General features: G+C 40.6%; 1 protein-coding gene across 1 annotated transcript; it reads left to right on the top strand.

Annotated features, from left to right (window-relative positions):
• The first annotated feature begins 203 nt into the window (after nt 1-203).
• On the top strand, nt 204-16,831 carry etnk1 (ethanolamine kinase 1). Its single transcript, XM_023289198.3, has 8 exons — nt 204-511; nt 3,355-3,614; nt 3,828-3,968; nt 6,056-6,198; nt 11,112-11,195; nt 11,308-11,468; nt 13,306-13,379; nt 14,425-16,831. Exons 1-8 carry the CDS (start codon nt 365-367, stop codon nt 14,495-14,497), a joined length of 1,083 nt encoding a protein of 360 aa, XP_023144966.1. The 5' UTR covers nt 204-364; the 3' UTR covers nt 14,498-16,831.
• The last annotated feature ends 4,421 nt before the right edge of the window (nt 16,832-21,252 follow it).

Here is a 21,252-nt window from a genome sequence, read left to right as displayed (position 1 = left end):
TTGTGTTATTTTGTTTGTTTGTTTGTCTTGAGAGTCAAGGATTTTATTCTGACTGTTTCTGAACGTTTTTAAGTATAAGAAGATGGTTTAAATGACAAGCACCGCTCTATTGGTGTACGCCGTTTTATGATCAAGCGCTTCCAGTGAGTCACCCGGCTACCAGCATGCACCGGGGTGACATTTTTTTTGGAGGTGGGTGGGATTTTTTGAGAGGCGTTGCCGCAGCACACGGATCGCACCAGCAATATATACCCGCAGTTTCCTCGCCCGTTTTCATACATTGCGCATTTTTGCCGCCGACCACAGCAGCTCCCAGAAGTTTTAAGATATCCGAAGAAATAAAAAAAATAATAATAAGGACGCCATGGCTAACTACATCCACGTCCCCGACGAGGCTCCCGCTGTGCCCAAAATAGACGTGACAGTTGACGAGAGCGACTACCGACCCGGTGCATTGAAGCTCATCAAGGAGCTGAGACCGAGCTGGAAGCCGTCCGAGGTCAAAATGAAGGTACGGTCAAATTAACATTTTTTTGGAACATTTAACCGTTTCAGTTCTCGTTTTTGTATCTTTAATAGCCATTTCGTTAGCGCGAAAGACGTTTCAAATCGCGATTTTAGCTAGCAAGGTGCAAAGCTCCTGCTAGCTAATGTTTCTTACGTAGTTATATGAAACTAGCTAGCTGATTTAACCGCAAGCAGCTGAAAACAACGCGTTAATGTCGTTATAAAATTGCTGTGTAACATTGTCAGACTCCTTAGGGTTAATGTTTTGCCTTTGCAAATTGAATATGCGTCAGCTCGGCCCAAGATAACACACAGTGGGAGTTTCTGTTTGACTGCGAACCTGCTCCTCTGCATTTGGTAGGACCTGCCAAAGTGATAATATAACACAGGAGCTTCCTTGAATTGATGAGGATGGCAGGGAGGGTGTAAGACATAGTGATCATGGGGGAAAATGTAGGTTATCTTAACTTGTTAAAGGAACACGGGCAATTAAACGTGCATTGCTGTGGCTTTCTGTTCATTTGTGATTAAAACTAATCAGATAAAGGGTGTTAATTGACCCACCAACGTCAAAGAGGACTAATGACTAGACCTTGATCTATATGGGATTATTGGGACCAATGCACATACTGATTTACTGATATCGTCATACTAGCTGATATTCTCTTAGATGTATGTTAGATTTATGTTGTAAAGAGCATATAATAGTGTCATTGTTAAAACTTTCTAGCAATGTATTTTGCAAATTACATGAAGTCACCACTTGACTCCGCACTGCCATTTGCTCAGCTGTACTCTGCTACATGCGCTGCACAGAATGGAGTTGGAAGATGACAGTTTCTAAATCATCTCCAGCATCTGCTTCTGAATTATAATCTGTAACAAGAAGAAAAAAGTTTACATATTGGCACATATTGGGAAACATTAATGGCAATGCAAACATATCTGTTATCAGCTGATGCTATTATCTGGTTAACATATTGCATCATCCACACAAACACTTTGATGTACATACAACGTTGTTAACTTCTAGAAGAAACACAAATGACAAAAAGAGCATGGCTATTGATTTTTTGCATTGGTGGGTTAAAGAAATTCTTGTCAGATTGTTGATTAATGTTTTAAAGTGTGTGTGTGTGTGTGTGTGTGTGTGTGTGTGTGTGTGTGTGTGTGTGTGTATATGAGTGAAAAAACTGAATAAATTATACTTAAACTGTTTGTATCCTCTGCTGTACTCTGCTCCATATTGTCTCAAGTATCTGTTTTACTGTTTTTTCTGTTTCATGACCTGTAAGGAGAAAAAAAAAAGTTTTCATATCGGTGCATATTGGCCAGCATATACTCAAATACTCATATATCTGTGATAAGCTGATATCAGGAGATGATACAAGCTGACTGATGTATTGTATTATATTATCCAAAGAAACACTTTAACATGCATACAATAGTCGCAACTTCTAGAAGAAGCAGTGATAAAAAAAAAGAGCATTTTTTTTAAAATTTGTGATATAAAGTCATGCTGTAAGAGTGTTGAGTGGCATGTCAGAGTTGACTACTCAGTCGAGCCTGGCCGATATTCAACATATACCAACTTTTTATGAGTAAAAAATGGAGTGAATTATACTTAAGTTGATCGCATGCTCAGCTGTACTCGACACTGTTTATAAATTGTCCTAAGCATCTTTTTCTGGATTAGAATAGAATAGAATATCCTTTATTAGTCCCACAAAGGGAAATTTGCAATGTCACATATTGAAGAAGAAGAAAACGTTTACACATCAGCACATATTGGGCAACATTCACGCCAATACAAACATATCTGTTACAGACTGATATCAGCTGATACTATTAGCTGATCAATGCTTTACATCATCCAAGGAAACATTTTGACACCCATACAGCATTCTTAACTTCTAGAGGAAAGACAAATGACAAAAAGAGCACAACTCTGGATTTTTTTTTTTTTACATCTGATTTAAAGTAAGTAAACAAAATAAATTATAAATACATTGATCATCTGCTGAGCTGTTCTCCTACATATGCTGCAGAGTGTTGAGCCTATTGTACGAAATGTAGTCAGAGCTGCTGTGTTGGACAAACGATTTGATGGCACTGTTTTTTTTTTTTTTTTTTAAATAATTCACGCCCTTTTTCTGTTTTATGTATTCTAAGAAGAAGAAAAACTTTTCATATCAGCCATATGCGCCAGTGACACACTGATATCATCTGATAATATTGGCTTAATATTGTATTTCCATGTATTGTGTGTTATCCAAAGAAACACTTTGACTTGCATACAACATTGCAGCCTGGACAAACAGCCTGGAGGGATATTTTCCTTTTCAGTCACCAGCTGGGGGTGTGGCTCTGCTTAGTAAACACAGTGAGGATGGAAGCTCGTCACATGCTCAGACAGCCACCCTTTCCCAGTATATTCATCAATGAGAGCAAAAGTGGGAACTCAGCGAATGCCAGTCATTGCTTCCTTGTGCAAAATAAAATTCCAGACGGTCCTGGCGTTCCCAGTCAATCCCAGATTGAGTGAACAATTAGAGGTGGTATGTTGGCCTCTCATCAAAATCTCTCCAGCTTCACAGCAGAGACGACTCCGCTTAAATCAGCCATATTTTTCGAGGCTACATTAATTCCGCCCTCCTTTCCTGCAGTTTGCCAGATCCCGACTCCTCTCAGAAGTTATGTAATACTCAAAACAATGTAGGTTTTCAGGCAGAGTACTTGAATAGAATTGTGTGGATGGTCCCACTGTCATTTCACAGTAGACGTTAAGGACAAATTGTGATTATTCCCTGATTCACCTGTTCTCTACTTTTTTCTCCATGTCTACAGTTTTTCACAGATGGAATCACCAATAAATTACTCGGCTGCTACGTGGGCGCGGTCATGCGGGATGTGGTTCTGGTCCGTATTTATGGCAACAAAACAGAACTCCTGATCGACCGAGAAAACGAAGTGAAAAGTTTTAGAGTGCTACACGCGCACCGCTGTGCCCCGCGCCTTTATTGTACCTTCAACAATGGCCTGTGCTATGAATTTCTGCAAGGAACCGCCTTGGAGCCTGAGGACATCCGCAGCCAGCCTGTTTTCAGGTAATCGGAAAAGTGCTTGTTGTTCAGAGAGCACTCTTTTAGGTATTTGCACAATGTCATTAGGGGTGTGTCACCTATCACTAACATCCCGAGGCTTCATATGCAAACTTAACACACACAGTGACTCACAAAACAGCCTGTTAAATGTGCTTGACTGATTTTATGTGCATATTTTGGATGCGCCATTTCTGATTTTGTGCTTCTACCTTGCAGGCTAATCGCCCGGCAGTTGGCAAAGTACCATGCCATCCATGCCCATAACGGCTGGGTACCACAGTCTGACTTGTGGCTGAAGATGGGCAAGTACTTCGCTCTCATCCCAAAGTACTTCAAGGACCCTGAGCAAAATGCCAGGTGAGGTCACAAAGAACGCACAGAACGCTTTCTTAAGAAAATGAAGCTATAGTCACATGTTTGGAATCATATAGTATTGCCTCATGTATATTTCTGTTATCTCACAGTGGAACTTTTTGACTTTGTACCTCTGTTATCAGTGAGTCATGAATGACTTCAGGATCTTGCACTTGCATGACATGAGAGTATTCATTATCATTCTTTGTGTGTCCGAGGAAGTACGTGGAATTCCTTTCATCACCTCAGCGGGTTTATTTTACTGATGTGACATTCCTGAGAACTGATAACAGTGTGTGTATCTCTAAAGTGTAAAACATAGAAGAGCAGCCCCCTGTAAATAGAAAACATAATTTATTTATGCTGAAATGGACAAAAATGAGGTGTGCTGCATCACGTGTGGATTGACTTTTGGTTATCGCTTCTTCGGAAACTTGGCACCATTAATTTAAAAAAATGCTTTGGCAATAACAGCCTCCTTTGTTTATATTGGCACCAAAAATGAATACAAAACAAAGATTCACGTGTGCTGTTGATTTCTATTGAGGTCAGCCTAATGATAATAATACTAAAGGAGAAGCGCTCATGTAGTTTTAAGGATTTAGTCACCTGCAGCATCCTGAAGGTCACGTAAACTAAAGCCAAAAGCAGACAGGTGGACCGCCTTTAACCATATGGACTGAAGCTAGCTTTTCCCTTCTTGCTTGCAGTTTTTTTTTTCCATTTTCACCTCCCTGTGCCCTGATCATCTCCTGCAAGTGGAAAAAAACACAGAAGGCAGCTTTATTATTTACTTAGATTTTGTTAATGTTTTCCCATGTCTTAGTCATTTTAACCCTTTGAACCCCAAGCAGTTTTGGTGCATTTATTTTATTTTCCCATCGTCACATTTTTACTCAGTGTAGCCTCAACGGAACAATCATGGATGGAAGTAGAGAGAACTCAAAATGTGTTTGGGGCTGTCTAACAAAGCTATAATTCCAGAAATTATAAATACACGAGCTGAATTTCTGTATTTATTTTACACAAAACTGAAAGAAATACCTGGAATCAACATGTACAATGTTTTTGAAGTGCCAACTGGTACTACCAGAACTGGGGAAAAAAATGGTGTCTCTACATATTCTAGATAATGCACTGCTAATTTGTTTTCATTCTTGCCACTTCTCTATTCTGTGTAGACATAGTCTGCGGTTCAGCTTAAAAATATCTCAGAATTTTTGTCATGTGAGTGTTGGTCACAGCGGAGTGAATCATTGCTTCTTATTTTCACGTTTTTGACAGACACTGCTTAGTATAAATGATTTGTTTTTGGCTCATTTTTAAATGAGCCCTGTAGAATAAAGTGATTTAGATGAAATATGATTTGAAGCTTCAATTTGATTCAGTTTTCTGACAAATTTGCACACAAATGAGTAGTTCAAAGACCGTTGGAACGTTAAAAAATCCTTTCTGTTTTTTACAGTTTCTAGTTGCGAAAAGCGGTGTAATTTTGATGATTTTTTTTTAAGGGAACATACCTTTCAGTCTATTGAATTATATAGAAATTAACTAAAATATCTTGAATTGGTACCATATATTTGAATTTTGTGCTATTTATGGTGAAATTACTGTCACAATATACTGTAAGTTGTTGCGAATTAGCTCAAATTTTTTTTTAAGAACATCTTTTCCTGCAGTTGAAAAATGGTAAGGATTTCAGCTTTAGTAAATCTTATCATTCTTTTCAGAAATGTTTCCATTGTGCTCAAATTAGGTTCTTGTGACACCCAGCTTTTGTTGTGTTGTCACGCTTGGCATTATTGAGACTTGTGGTGTGCATGTATCTGCAGTGAAATGACCCAGAGATTACATAAATATGTAAATGTATGTACCCAGTTAATGTATTTGTCCGCAAAATGAGTATTATTTCTTATTCTCTCATCTCTACCAATGCTTTCTGTTTCTAGTTCCATACTCTTTTCTTTTCCTGTCTACTTTCAGGTTCCTCTTACTGATTTATCCCCCTCTATCTGCTATTCTCTTGATGCTACTAATACACCTACTTCTTCCACATGTACTCACTTTCTTGTCCTCTTTGCCCCCTCCAGGTTTAACATGGAGGTTCCCAGCCCACAGTGCCTCCGAGAAGAGCTGGTGTGGCTCCAGCAGAGGCTGTCGTTGCTGGGCTCACCTGTGGTTCTCTGCCACAACGACCTGCTGTGCAAAAACATCATATACAACGAGGCAGCAGGTGAGTATGAACTGCAGAAGTGCAGTCGTAGACATTACCCGTGTGACTGATTTGTGTCATAGTGTGATCTGCAGTGGTTCCTTTGCTCAGGTAGGAATGCATTACCTGGACTTCCTCAACCCTAGTCACATGCTTCACTCATTGTCGGTGTTTGCATCGGGCTGCAGGCGGAGAATTAGAACGGTCAGACAAGATAATCCAGTTTGTTGCGTGTTCTGTTAAGGCATTACACTGAATTTTTGCACAAATTTGGCACATGCAGTTAAATGTTGTCACTAAATAATGCAGAACGGGCCAAAACCTTCTATTTTGGGAATGCGAAGATCGATTAAATAAATGCAAATTAGTGCAGGAGTGGATTTGAATTTGTCTGATGAGTCGTTCTAATTCTTCGCTGAAAACTTAATAATGTAAGCTAAAACAGAAAATGTCATTGCATCATACCACATACTCAGTTTTATTGGCAGCACATGCTTTCTTTTTGGTGCTGTAGCCATTTTTTTCATGGTATGAATGCCAAGCAGCCTGTCCTCAGGTGAACTTAGTTTTACACTTTAATTAAAGCAGCCTGTGAGGCTAGTCAGGAATCTGTGCTAGTCATTGTCTTTGTAGCAGATGAATGACATGGTAAACGGATAAGAAAGACTTAACAAGCCGGGAAAAGAGGATAGTACAGGCTTATATATATGTATGTGGGAGGTGGGCGGGGGTGTCTAAGGGAGGGTTTATGAGCTGTCAGTCTCCTCGTCATTTTGTGACGAGGGGCGAGGCCCTTCTCACAGCTCCTTGTGTCTAGCCTTTCTCCCATAGGAATGACAGCTGAGGCTGTGGCTGCCCAGCGCCGCCCTGCCCTGGGGAGGCAATGGAGAGACAAACCTCACTCACAGTCGGCTCTGAGGGCCCTCGCGTAGTCTGCCCACTGCTCAGGCTAATCGGGATGAGCAGCAGTAGGAACCACGTACCTACATATTACCCTCCAATGCTACTCCAGTTGACACCTTATTGCTAGGCTACCTACAACACTGGTTAATACACAGCTGTTTTTACAGTTTACCCTTATTGTAAGCAACTGAGCACCATCCAAAGGCCTGAATTGCAAGGTTACTTGTCTTTATGCTGCAGTTTTTCCTCCCATAGCATCAATATTATCATCACTGTGAAAGTCATATAATTAAAAGAATATAATGGTATGGTATTCCATATTTATTTTGTCAATAAACCCCAGGAAAAGATCAAAACCAATGCTGAATTAACAAGTGTTACCTATGTAGCCGAAACACTATTTATAGCTTATTCCTCTGTGCCATACAGCTCCACTGTTGTCCAGGGACGGTTAAAATGCACCAGTGAGCTGCACTGGTTCACTCGGGGAAATATTCCATGATATTATGATCAACACACCCAATGTAGTTCATTTTGAGTCAATACTACATACACTGTCCTGCTGCTATAAATACTAAAGTGTGTGTTTATCTACAGCCTCTGTAAATTCACTTAGCATTTGCTGAGACTGCAGTTCTCAGCTGTTTTGGGACAACACTGAGCCTTTTTAAATGTAAGTTTACATTTACAACACCTTTTTAAAGCTCTGTCTATAGTAGGAATGAATAGTGTTGAGGCTGAGAAGGACAGGGAAGTTGGAAAGCATTAGGTGACTGTTAAACTCATTGATGATTCTGGTCTTTTCATAGGAATACTTGACATTCATAATACAGAATATCATCAACTTTTAACACTCTGAACCTCAGGCAGCTTGTTTCTGTCACATTTTTACTCACTCTATGCTCATTTTTTATTGCAATATAAAGTCCTGCACCTCTATCGAAACAGCATTTAAAAATGTCTTTTGTTCAGTTAGATGCAAAAAATCTAAAACAAACAAAAGCTTGAGTTGAATTTGTTTGACTAAACTTTTTTCACTGAGGAGCACATATATTTTTTTTTTGTTTTGAAAGTGTAATACAGGCGTCACCAGTGCTGGACAAAAATATCTTAAGTCTACAGACTGAAGATATTTTACCACTTACATTTTCAATTTATTTACATACGTATCCTATCTGCTCTGTGTAAGCACACCCTGCAGTTCAGCTGAAAAGTTTCAGAATATTTGTGGCATGATTGTTAGTCACAGTTGAGTCACTAATGGATTCACTGATGGGCCGAGCAGTGCAGCTTTCTCGATTTTTTTTTTTTTTTTTTTTTTTTTTAAACACTATCTGTTCATTGCAGTCGGCCTATTTTTGGAATTTTTTAAATGACACTTGTAGAACTAAGTGAATTTGATGTAATATGATTTTAAGCTTAGATTTGGACTATTTTCCTGATGGAACATGTGGCAAATTAGTAGTTTACGGACTTTCAGAAAGATGATTGTCTCTGTTGTGACAGTTTGTGGCTCTGATAAATGGTGTAAAAAACCCAGCAACAACATGGGGTTCAGAGGGTTAAAGCAGAAACATATTTTCTGCAAAGTCATGGGGAAATATTTTTGCCAAAGCACACGGACGTTTCTAGGTAACTGCAGCTCCCCAGGGACTCAAAGTGCACACCTGCAGAGTCTAATTTGAATCTGTGGTTCTGCCTATCAAAGAAATGTTGACTGGTTATATCCAGTATCGGTAGAATTCACCTCACACACCCTGCACGGAGCGCCCTCAAAGTTCTGAACATTCAGTTCTCACTAAAGCAGCATAAGCAAAGTACAAGTTAAGGTAATGTATAGACCTCATGTAGAGACAAGTCTCCGTGCAAAATTTATGCATGTTTGCAAAGTTAGTGTGGAAGTATTGGTGAATAAAAGCGAGAATCGATATGAATTTTCTCTTGGCCCAAGACCACTCCTACGAGTGACAACCACAGTGGAATGGACAGCACAAAAGAATCTTAGCTTCCAGCCATAATTATAGTTTTTCTGACCGCGCCCTCTCAGCCTGTCTAAAGCGTCGTCGTCGTCGTTAACAGTCACTGTCTTCCACTGCACTTACAACCTTTTGTTGAGCAGGCATGAAAGGAAACTGAATAGCTTCCATGCTGTTTCCTGTCACTTCTGCTCAGCTGTAGCTGCTGAAACCACTTTTCTGCCAAATGTGACAGCAAAGAGGCTACCACTTCCCGTACTGATGAAACCATAAACGTTAGAGGGGTTTTTTTCTCATTATTTTTCCGAAGACGCTGTTAAAAGTCTCAACAAGGGCTTTTCTTTTTGTCTCTCAGCCTCCATCACAGGCTGCTCGTCTCACTTTACTCATGTTTTTAAAGACAATAAAAAACATTTAACTCAGTCCCTAAGGACAAAAAAACCTAAAACAATTGCAGATGGGAAGCCTCTCATAGATTGTCATTAGCAGAAGCAGCAGAGATGTCACGCTATTGGACCCACGGCAGGCCAATAGGAAGGGAGCATTGGAGGGGGAGTGTTGTGGGAAGGGAAGTTTGAAGGGTGAGGGGGAGGGAAATTTGGGAGTTTTCGGCAGCACGGCCTGATGTTTCGACACTATGCGTGAGAGAAAGAATGGATAAAAGACAAAATGTGTCAGTGAGAGAGAGCGTGAGCATGTGTGAAAGATGTGTTTGCCCCAACCTTTTCATCTGCTGCACAGGGGGGCTATAGCCACTGCCCGGAGGTGTTCAGTTGTGTCCCGCTAGGACCTACACGCCGGCTGGTAACCCACCTCATAGTGTCTTTCTCTGTAGTCCAGCACCACCTGAGAAACTAATGTTCCATATGTTAGGGCAAACACATTAGTAGCCAAGGCCATTAAATGTACTGTTTTTTTTTTTCCAAAATTCTACTTCTTGTTCTCTGTAAGAGACCGGGCTTGTGAAAGTAAGGGTTTGTATTTTGAGATCGCCCGCTTTGTCGCTAAATGCCTCTTTTGTTCTTCGTCAGTGTGGACACCTCGCATTTTCAGTGGCCCACAAGAGACAGCAACACATTCTTTGACCTTCCCCCGCCCTGCTTGAACATCAGATTTACAAAATTATAAGCAGCTGTAATCCTCTGGCAGTGAACTAGACACAATAGACGCAAGCAGTCTACAACTGTATGAAACCCTTATTACCATCAGAGGACTGTAGAACTGTGTATCTAAGAGCTTTTCGATCGTTAATATCATCAGGTACATCAGGTTTTCTGCAAGTCAACAAATTTCTAAAGGAGTGTGTCAAACAGTGTGTTGCTGTACATTTGCTTTGGCACCATACTTTCCTGAAATCTGCTTTTTATTTCCTCTCTTTGTTCTTCTGCTATTGTTTCCTTGTTTTTCTTCTGTCTTCAAATCATACTTTAGACTTCGCCATTTCTCCTTTATTCTTTGCATGTGTCCAAAGCAAATATTCTCCGAACAGCCAGCTCAACTCCTGTGTGTGTGTTTCATCACGGTTTGCATGTTTTTCATCCTGGTTAATGTATCCCAGCTGCTTATTCTGTGGTTTCCTGGAAAAATACTGGTAACTCCGTCTTTATAGCCGATAACTAACTGTTAAGTTACCACCACCAAGACTCTTTTGCATCACTTATAGTTCTTAGCTGTAAACTTTCCCTAAATTACTTAAAAGGGGCTTTTATTGTGAATATACACATTTCTAATTCCTAAGTGTCTGCTTGTTTATGCATTTTTTTGTGGAAGAAGCATTTGTCAGCATTTCTCTCCAGACCAAAACCTCTAAATGTGTCTGTCTTAATTTCCTTTATTTATTTTGTTCTCTACATTCTACTTCCCTCAAAATGCGAACTCTTACTCCTTGCCCCTACAATCTGCTAAGTAGCCAGCCATTCCAGTCAGATATGATGAAAATTAGGGTATAAGATGAAAAAGCCTTGACATTCTGAGTTATCAAAGGGAAAACACAACACAATCATTTTATGTTTGCTTCTCGTGTCTCTCTCTAAACAACGCTGCGTCTTTTCCCAGGCAACGTAAAGTTCATTGACTACGAGTACGCTGGGTACAATTACCAAGCCTTTGACATTGGGAACCATTTCAACGAGTTTGCTGGTGAGTATAACTTTTACTGCTTGGTATGTTACAAAACAAAAGTGTGTATTTAGCATTTGTAGTTCAATTGTGGCTTTAATGCCCAATATTTACTGTGTTTTTGTGTTGCTAGGCCTGAATGAAGTGGACTATAGTCACTACCCAGGTCGGGCCTTCCAGCTGCAGTGGCTTCGCTCCTACCTGGAGGCCTATAAGGAGCACAAAGGTCAGGGCAGCGAAGTTACTGACAGAGAAGTGGAGGTTCTCTATGTCCAAGTCAACCAGTTTGCCCTGGTAAGTATTTGTATTACACAGCTTTACTTACAGCTTTATTCATTATTTTTAGACTACTGCGACCACTGTTTTCTACCTCTTCCTTTGTGGTTCTTGGGGGAGTCACACTGCAATTTGTTCTCAAGTTTGTATTGAACAGGTGTTTAGTAGATTCAAAGACAGTTGATAATTTAGTTTGGACTAACTGTTCACTTATGCGCAAAACAGCCTGTTAAAATTTAGAAAATTGTACTTCAGTAGCTCATATATCTACACATATTTCATGTACACTTTTGAATTATGATATGCTTTGTCATGTCCTTTAGAAGGTGCTGTAATTATTTACTCCTATGCTAAAATTCAAACAAAACTATCACCGTGGAAGGCCTACTGTGTGGGGGAAAAATAGCAGGTGGTGTAATAATTATTTCCCAAATTGAACATTATAAACTACATTCAATTATAGTGAGGTTTATCTGCACCTGTCTGGCCTTTATGGTTAAATCTGTAACACCAAGACGGTGAGTGACTGAGTGTATTTAGGACCACTGCAGCCTTGTAATGTACATCTATATATTCATATATTTAAAATATTTTTTTCAATAAATGGCAATTTTAACTAACACGAACATGCATAAGCTCAGAAAAGATGGCTTTTATCAATAACAAGTAAGTAAAGATGATGATTTTAACAATATATTTGCATTTTGTTTATAGTTGATGTGAAGTTGTGATCATACTGGCCGGCCAGTAAATGGCCCTTTATCCCAGATATGTTATCAGATGCCATTTATCAAGTGAGTGCCAATTTGCAAGGGAACTGTAAGACTGTAATCTGAAAATCATTCATGGTTAACTATATTTGCTCTCTTTGTGTCAACACTTGTTGAGGTGCCTTGAGGGCAGTGAGGTCTGATAGGAAACAGCTGGCAAAGCAAACTGGATCAGAAAAATACAACTCAGATGTTAAATTAACATTGTTGAAAAGATAGTAGCTAATGAGTTATATGCCAGCTTTGACATACTCTGTCTAGAAGTGATTTTGTGTTATGTTGTCAGGTTTGCTTTATAATTTCTCTACAGTGCCCTTTCCCAATAATAGTTCAAAGTAAAGTATTGAAACTGGACGCTTGCAGGGTGCAGTTAAGTCCGGAGGCCTTGTTCTGAGTCGATTTTCCAGGCTGCTTCCAGGTGTTGGGTCAGCGAGCACAGATTATAGAGCGATGTAGGCCATGAACTACCTGCTCTGAATACGGCAGCAGGATGTTTGTGGTGGTGCGCCCGCTGTACGGGTGGCACTCGGCGCTCTCCCCAGAGCCACACTCTGCTGCCTTGTTTATCGTCAAGAGGAAAAGCAGGGCAGCGTGGAGGATGGGCGAGTTGAGGCAATTGTGTTTCTGTGTCAGCCATTTGTTGTTGTTGCCATAGGGCTTCTGCAGGCTTTGTGTATGCTTGAGTGAGCTGTGTTGGGTAATTAGAAACGACATTTTGTTTAAGACTGCTGGAACAGGTTGCTCAGTTATCGGAGGGTTGGTGGTTCGACCTCTGGTTTTCATTTAGTCCTGTTAGCATTCGAGGACCTGGCATGGTCTCTCTGCTGCCATTCATGTTTGTTTTAATGGATGGATGAGAGGCACAATTTGTAAACTACTTTGCTAACCACCAAGACAAAAAGTATTTGTATTCACTGTTGTAGTTGAATACTGAAGATTTTTACAACATAATTCCATATGTATTGTGTAAATGTGTAAAATAAGTAAATAAAAACCACTGAATGAGAAGATGTGTCCAAACTTTTGTCTGGTCGTGTACATACTAATCATGTCTATCTCCTTCTACCTCTCTCCTCTGTTTCTAGGCATCTCATTTCTTTTGGGGTCTCTGGGCGCTGATTCAGGCCAAGTTCTCCACCATCGACTTCGACTTTTTGGGGTATGTTGCCATCTTAAATGAAACTTACAAACTCCATCACCCACTTCCTTATTTTGCTTTTGCTCTGCAGACTTCAGTGATTTAATCATATGTTTAACCCTCTGAATCTTGAAGGTATCTAGGGGATGTTATTTTTAAAAAATTACCGCATTGATCATAGCAAGAAACTGTAGAAACATGAAGAATTGACTGATTTTCTTCAGGGAATTTAGCCATATCTTTAAATTTCTTTAAAACCACTTTATTCTATATCTCTCATTTGTAATATTGCCAAAATTAAACACCAAAAGTTTGTTCTAACCAGCTTCTTGGCGTCACTGAAAAGCCATTAGTGCATCATCCGTTACAGTTTATCAGAGTCAGAAACTGTAGAAACAGATATGATCATCAGATTTTCTAATTTCCAGTGGTATTTGAACTACTCATCTAAGCTTAAAGCCATGCTGTTTCTTCAAAATCACTTTATTCTGCATATCTCATTAAAAAAAATGCCAAAATTTAAGTTTGTTCTAACCAGATTCTGTATAATACTAACAATTCTGTGCTCTTTGACATCACTGAAAAGCCAGTAGTGACTCAACTGTGAGCAGCAGTCATGTGACAAAAATTCAGGGACTTTTCTGCTAGGCAGTGTTTACACAAAACAGATAAGAGATGAGTATGGAAAAGTTTTTTAAATGTAAGCAGTTAAATATTCAGAGCCACTATTTTTTTAAGTATTGGTAACAAATCTGGGCACTTTGAAGCTTTTTTGTAAATGTTGAATCCAGGATTTTTTTCATTTTTGCAGATAAATAATTCAAGAAATACCAACTTTAGTTTGTTCTTTTTCTGATTTATGGTGCCATTACTCTGTCATACTGCATAATAGGCAGCTTTCAGACAGTGGTTGGGGTTCAGAAGTTTAAGAACAAAATGTTAAGTATCCAGATGGACATTATCTGGCATTTGAGGACACAGTTTGCTTTCTGTTTTTTGTTATTGAACTGGGTCGTTCATTTTTATCTCTTGCTGACGCTGCTGTTCTGTGTCCTTGTACTCTCAGATATGCAGTCCTACGCTTCAACCAGTACTTCAAGATGAAACCGGAAGCGACTGCGCTGAACTTACCAGAATAAAAAGCCCCAACCACCCCTCACCTCCTCCTCCTCCTCCAGCTCTTCCTCTCATCCGACCTGCTCTGCGGCTCCCACGACGACTGCAGAGCACCATCTAGAGGTCCGTGTTGAGAAGAGCCACGCTGAGAGTCCTCTTCAGTTCCCAGAGGTCCGGTCTAACGTCTCCATCTTATTTAAAGACCGACCGGACCATAGTCTTATCCATCATCTGCAGACACACCTTTGTTAACCAGGATTTAGCCCAAATTTGCGGGCGTGTGTGACAGACAGAATTAAGACCCGTTTTAATGTGAAGCCCACATGGCGAAATTATTGTGATGATTTTCGTTTCACTAATATGAACTCGGATATTAATGTGACATCATTTGTGAGCAGCTCAGATCACTGTAAGCAGCAAGGCGGACGAGAAATAGCAACATGTATGATAGGTAACCCCAAAAAAAATACAAAATCTGACTGCCTGGACACACCTTCCTCATTATGCACATGGACGGGGGAAAGCTTTGAGAGCCAGAGCAGTTAAAGACCAAATTCACAAAAAAAGTAACACAAATTCCGCTTTGTTTGCTGAGGATGAAAAAATACAAATGCCAACATAAAAAGGGCCAATGCTGCCCCGTAATCCCATGTGATACACCATGAAGAAAAAAAAAAAACAAAGCTCGTGGCCTGCCCTCGTGACTCTTGTTTCCACCCTTATTTTCTCTGTGCATGCATGGGTGGCACACCAGAATAGTCATGCAGCCATCGTTGCCGTGTAGCCGGGTGAGGGTAGAAACAGGGAGAGCATTCTTGTGTTTACTTCCAGCCTCCTCGAGTCGAGCCGCTCGATTCGAAGGGGGAATTTTCACTGTAATGTAGGTTTTGTGTTTTGTTTTTGACACTGCATCTCGCTGAAATTTGAACATTCCGCGTTCACAATGGTAGGATTGGTCGAGCTCTCCGTTGTAGGGCAGCAGCGTCGGGGTCTTAATTCACTGTAAGCCACGCTGTTCTACACAAGACCAAACCGCCGGTAACGTTTTGGAATCATAAAACACTGCTGTTCAGTTTTTGAACCGACAACTGACCATTTTATATACACGTAGACTCGCTAATGTGTGTTATTAAGTGTGATGCAGCCTTACTGACCGTCAGAGCCGCTGTCGGCGTTCATCTTTTAAATGTTGAGTTTAAAAGTTTGGAGAAAAGTGTAGACATTTGGGGCGAAATTTGGTTTAGCGAGATGAAACACATCGTCTTCTCTCAATACTTGCACTTGACTATTCACCTTTGAACCTTTGTGTTAATCGTAGATATTTTTCAAAGGAGCTTTAGGAAGCCTTTTAAAAATGAACACAATCTCTTGGTTATTTAACAAGCCTACACCAAAGTGCTGACATCCGTTTTTCTGCTTGCACACTGTATCATTCTGATGTAAGAGAGAAGAACACAGAGTTGTAGAAAGTGACGGCTTTTGTACTTTATTTACATCGAAGGTCTTTGAGAGCGTTGGGAGCACAAAAAAAAAATCACAAAATAACTAAAATTGCTTCACACAAGAAATGCAGAGAAGGATTTTTTTTCCTTGTTTACTCCAAAACAAACTGACAAAGCTCCATGAAGAGACCGTTGCCAACAAAAATCTGTGTTGTCCGCTCATGTTCACGCTGCTGCACTGTAGTAAGGAGTAGATATCGAAGGGTTCATCTGCCTGCGTGCCTGTGAAAGCTTTTCTTTTATACTGACGGTAGTGAATTCTGAAGTTCAGGCCTGTTCCTTATCACCCGTCTGTGGTGTTTTTCATGTCGGGGGATTTAAGACGGAAGACGCAGTCGGACCTAATGTTGGACTTATGTCCAAATAATACAGAACCTAGATGGGAAAAGGTTTAAATGACCGGTTTGAGTTCTGATGGTAGAAAAATTTTAAGCTGTCTGTGGAAGATTTTTTTTTCTTTTTTGTGTGTACGGTTAGACTTTAATTTAAGGTTTACACAACCTTAAATTAATGTACTCTGACAAATTCAACTTCACATAATCTAAAATACTAAAATTATACTGGTGGAATATTTCATGTAGGGTTTATTTTTTGACTATCTGGAACAAATGTGATGGTATTTAACAGTCTGTCTTTCAAATTTCTTTGGCCACTGTAGCATATGTTTATATGTACATTAAATGTAATAATATCTTTGCTTGTTCTCTTATGTGAATTAATGTACATAGAGGGAGTTCTTTTATTTTTTTTTGTTTTCTAAAAGTTGCATTAAAGTGAATTTTTTGCCCGGTATAAGAGGTGAAACTGGAAAAAAAATGTAAATATGCTTTGAAAAATAAAGTTTATTTACGCTTATGTGTGTTTGCCATCTTTTTAGTTTTATTTATTTAGCCTATGAGTTCAAATCATATTGTTAAAATTTAAATTTTATTTTAATTTATTTTATTTTATTTTATTTGGGATTTGGAGCTACTGGCTGTTAGCATCAGACCGTACTACGTACCACGTGAGTTCTCACACGTCATCGCGCTCTGTGTTTACATTCCTCCGAGGGCGGACGCAGAGGCGGCGCGAGTCCATTTATAACATCACTACGGCTCTTCAGTTCCAGCATCCTGATGCGTTTTTTCTCATTTCTGGTGATTTTAACCATGTAACCTTGAACACTACTCTTGCTTCCTTTCACCAGTATGTCAGCTGTCACACAAGGAAAAATAGGACAATAGACCTGTTGTATGCAAATATTAATGATGCATACTCAGTCTCCCCCCTTCCTCCTCTTGGTAAATCGGATCATAACCTGGTCCACCTGAAGCCCACATACACTCCACTTGTAAAGAGGCAAATTGTGACAACTAGGCAGATCAGGAGATGGTCTCCTGAAGCTGAGGATGCACTCAGAGACTGCTTTGCCACAACAGACTGGAGTGTATTGGTGGATTCATATGGGGAGGACCTTGAGGGGGCAGTGGGGTGCTTGACAGACTATTTGAACTTTTGTGTGGACCAGGTGGTGCCTGTTAAAACAGTGAGGTGTTTTGCTAACAACAAACCATGGATTACTTCTGAGGTGAAGAAAGTCCTGAATAGGAAGAAGAGGGCGTTTGGGAGCAAAAACGGTGAGGTGTTGAGAGATGTGCAGAAGGAGGTGAAGATCTGCCTAAAGGGGGCACATGAGGCATACAGCAAGAAGCTGGAGAAGCAGCTGAGTAACAACAGCATGTGGGAGGTCTGGAATGGTATGAAAACCATTACAGGCTGTCGCAGCAAGGGTAGTGTGGGCTGTCCGGATCTACAGAAAGCCGAGGAGCTGAACACTTTTTTTAATCGTTTCAGTCTCCCCATGACCACTGGCTCCACCCCACATCCCTCCTCTGCTCCTCTTGACCATCACCATCCTGCTCCTCCTGCACATGGCTCTCTTTCGCTCCCACGTACGCTCACCACTCCCACCTCGACCCCATCGCTTCCCACCATTACAGCAGTCCAAGTTACAACTGAGCTGCTACATCTACACCCTAGGAAGGCAGCAGGTCTGGATCAAGTCTGTCCACGGCTCTTGAAGACTTGTGCTGCTGAGCTTGGAGGACCTCTACAACAGGTCTATAACCTGAGTCTGCGTCTGGGGCGAGTACCCTCACTGTGGAAAACATCTTGCATCGTTCCAGTTCCAAAGAAGGGCCGCCCTCAGGAGCTGAATGACTACAGGCCAGTTGCGCTTACATCGCACTTGATGAAGATACTGGAGCGTCTGGTCCTGCAGTTCCTACAACCTCAGGTGCAGCTGGTAAAGGACCCCCTCCAATTCGCCTATCAGGAGAAGGTGGGGGTTGAGGATGCTGTCCTCTACCTTTTACACTGTGCCCTCGCATACCTGGATGTTGGGGGGTGCATGGTGAGGATGCTGTTCTTCGACTTCTCCAGTGCTTTTAATACGATTCATCCCAGCCTTCTCCAGGAGAAACTTAACATCATGGCTGTGGACCCCTACCTCGTTAACTGGATTACGGACTACTTGACCAACAGGCCACAGTTTGTTCGAGTGGGGGGTGGCAGGTCCTCAACACTGACCTGCAGCATTGGAGCACCTCAGGGTACGGTGCTGTCGCCCTTCCTCTTCACCCTCTATACTTCAGACTTTCGGTACAACTCAGATAAATGCCACATGCAGAAGTTCTCTGACGACACTGCAATTGTGGCGTGTATCAGGGGAGGAGAAGAGGGTGAATATAGGGACCTGGTGAAAGACTTTGTGGGGTGGTGTCAGCGGAACAACCTTCAGCTGAACACCGCTAAAACAAAGGAGGTGGTGCTGGACTTTCGCTGGGCACCCTCCTCTCTGCAGCCCATCGGAATTAATGGATCTGCTGTTGAGATGGTTTCCACCTACAGGTACTTGGGGCTGCAGCTGGACAACAAACTGAGCTGGTCAGCAAATATGGACTCTGTGTACAAGAAGGGGCAGAGCAGACTGTACTTTCTTAGAAGGCTGGCTTCATTCAGGGTCTGTTCTAAGTTACTGTACATGTTCTATCAATCCATTGTGTCCAGTGTCCTTTTTTATGCTGTTGTGTGCTGGGGGGGCAGCGCTAAGAGGAAGGACATCCAGAGGCTGAACAGGCTAATACGTAAAGCTTGCTCTGTGGTTGGACTGAGTCTGGACTCTGTGGAGAAGGTGCTGGAGCAGAGGACACTCTCTAAAATCAGGGCCATCCTGTCCAATGAGAGCCACCCCCTGAATTCGGTCTTCTCCCATCAGAGGAGCACCATGAGCTCCAGACTCCTGTCGCTGAGGTGCTCCACTGAGAGACTGAAGAACTCTTTTGTCCCACGTGCCATCAGGCTGTATAATGCAGCCATTTCAGGTAGGAGCAGGAGAGGAGTGCTGGAGATGTCCTGAGCATTGTTTTGCTGTGTCTGATAACTTGCACATTTCAGTGTTGTTTTAATTATTTATTGCATTTTTAAAATATGTACTCTATCTTTCATCCTTGTTCTGTGTCTGTGTGGATGTGAGCAACAGACTGTTGTAATTTCCCTCGGGATTAATAAAGTGCTTTGACCTTGACCTTGATTTGACAAATTTATTAAACACCAAAATATTATTTAATATATTTTTCTGCATTCACCACTTTTAATTCATTTTGAGGGGAACAGCGCCCCCCTGGCTGACAGTGTTTTAACAGCTTGTTACTGGGGTTAAAAATGGTATTGCAGCCTAACGGAGCTCTACTCGAGAGGAAAAGGAAAAAATGGTCTCCTTGTTTTAAAACTGAATAGACAAGACACAGAGAAAAACAGAAATTTAATTATGGAATTTTGAGTTAACCTGAAGAATTAACTTGTTTTTGCTTGAAATTACTATGAGCAAAAGTCAGTGGAAAGTTCTGCCTGTCAGCAAGCGTGACAAAGTGCAAGTGTACTTTTATGACTGAGCCGTTTTGAAATCATAAAACATGAGACACTGTTCATGCTCAAGTTACTCATAAGCGATTAATTGTTCATTGTCGGTGGCGTCATCTGAATCATGAGATAAAAATGAAGTCACTGTCTGTTTCTCTCGAGATGCCTTGTGATAAGATGTAGGTCTCCAGGCGAGGACGGTCATAAAAGGTCTGGATCTTATTAGACAATCTGTAATTCATTTAAAAATGAAATCAAAAACATGATTCTGTTCTTTGTTTCAGTACAAACATAGAAAATATTTTAGTTACCAGAATCAAAAACCAGACTCAGACGGTCCATGTACGGATCTGGTAATTGGACTTTCCGTTCTGAAACGGGTATTGAAAAACAAAAAACTAGTGGTTATTTGATTTTCGTTTTAAAATACAAAAATTAAAATTGAAATACAAGGCGTTTTTCCTTTTCATGATCAAAAAGGGATATACGATTTATTTAAAAAATGCTTTGATTTTCGTTTTATATTTAGAATAACAAGAAAGTAAAATCAATAAGAGACAGAAACGAAAAAAGGTCCGTTTTTTCATTTTCTGAGACCGGAAGTGGTCATCAGCAAGTGTGGAGCCAAACAGAGTACGGTGCATAGACCGTACATACATTTTTTTCGTGAGTTTTCGTGGTCAAAATGAGAGATCAGGTGAGTGATCTTAAAATAAATCAATATTGATTTTTTTATAGAGCGTTAAAGTTTTGCGAAGCCAGGGGGCGGGACTACTTGATTGACAGTCCGGTCTGGAATGATTGACAGGTCCTATGGAGGAGGCAGCAGAGACTCTGCTCTACTCGTTTGGATTAATTCTGATACAATAACTGTTGGTTTATTTATCGGTGGAACAGCACAACATTTTCCACAGACAGTTTTCCTGCCCGTTGGCTTGTTTTAACCAGTTTTCTACCTTCGGCTGATTCTACCAGCAGACACTGAAAGGACTCTGATAGTTCAGTAAGTAAATGTTTATTTTCGTATCGGTGCCGCTTTTAATGCACTTTATATGCAGCTTTAGTGTCAGATATAATGTGTGCCATGCACTCCAGATGTTGGTGGAGTTTGTTTCAGTGTGTGTTGACCAGAGAAGAAAGTTAGCATAGTAAATATTAGCTTTAATGTTAGCGATGCTAACCGAGCTAGCTGCTCAGTCGTAGCCTGATTAAAGCTAACGTAGCATCAAGCTAATGTGTTGAGTTTCATGTAAACAGCTGAAGTGTGTTGTGTTCCTGTTATGTGGTTCATTAAGTTCATAAAACTGTGGCTGGTTGACATTAATGTAATGTTCAGGAAACTTAAATGTGATTAAAACAGTAACGTTAATGTT

The sequence above is a fragment of the Amphiprion ocellaris genome, chromosome 21 (assembly GCF_022539595.1).
Source record: "Amphiprion ocellaris isolate individual 3 ecotype Okinawa chromosome 21, ASM2253959v1, whole genome shotgun sequence".
Lineage (NCBI taxonomy): Eukaryota > Metazoa > Chordata > Actinopteri > Pomacentridae > Amphiprion > Amphiprion ocellaris.
This window is presented reverse-complemented; position numbering and strand designations above follow the sequence as displayed.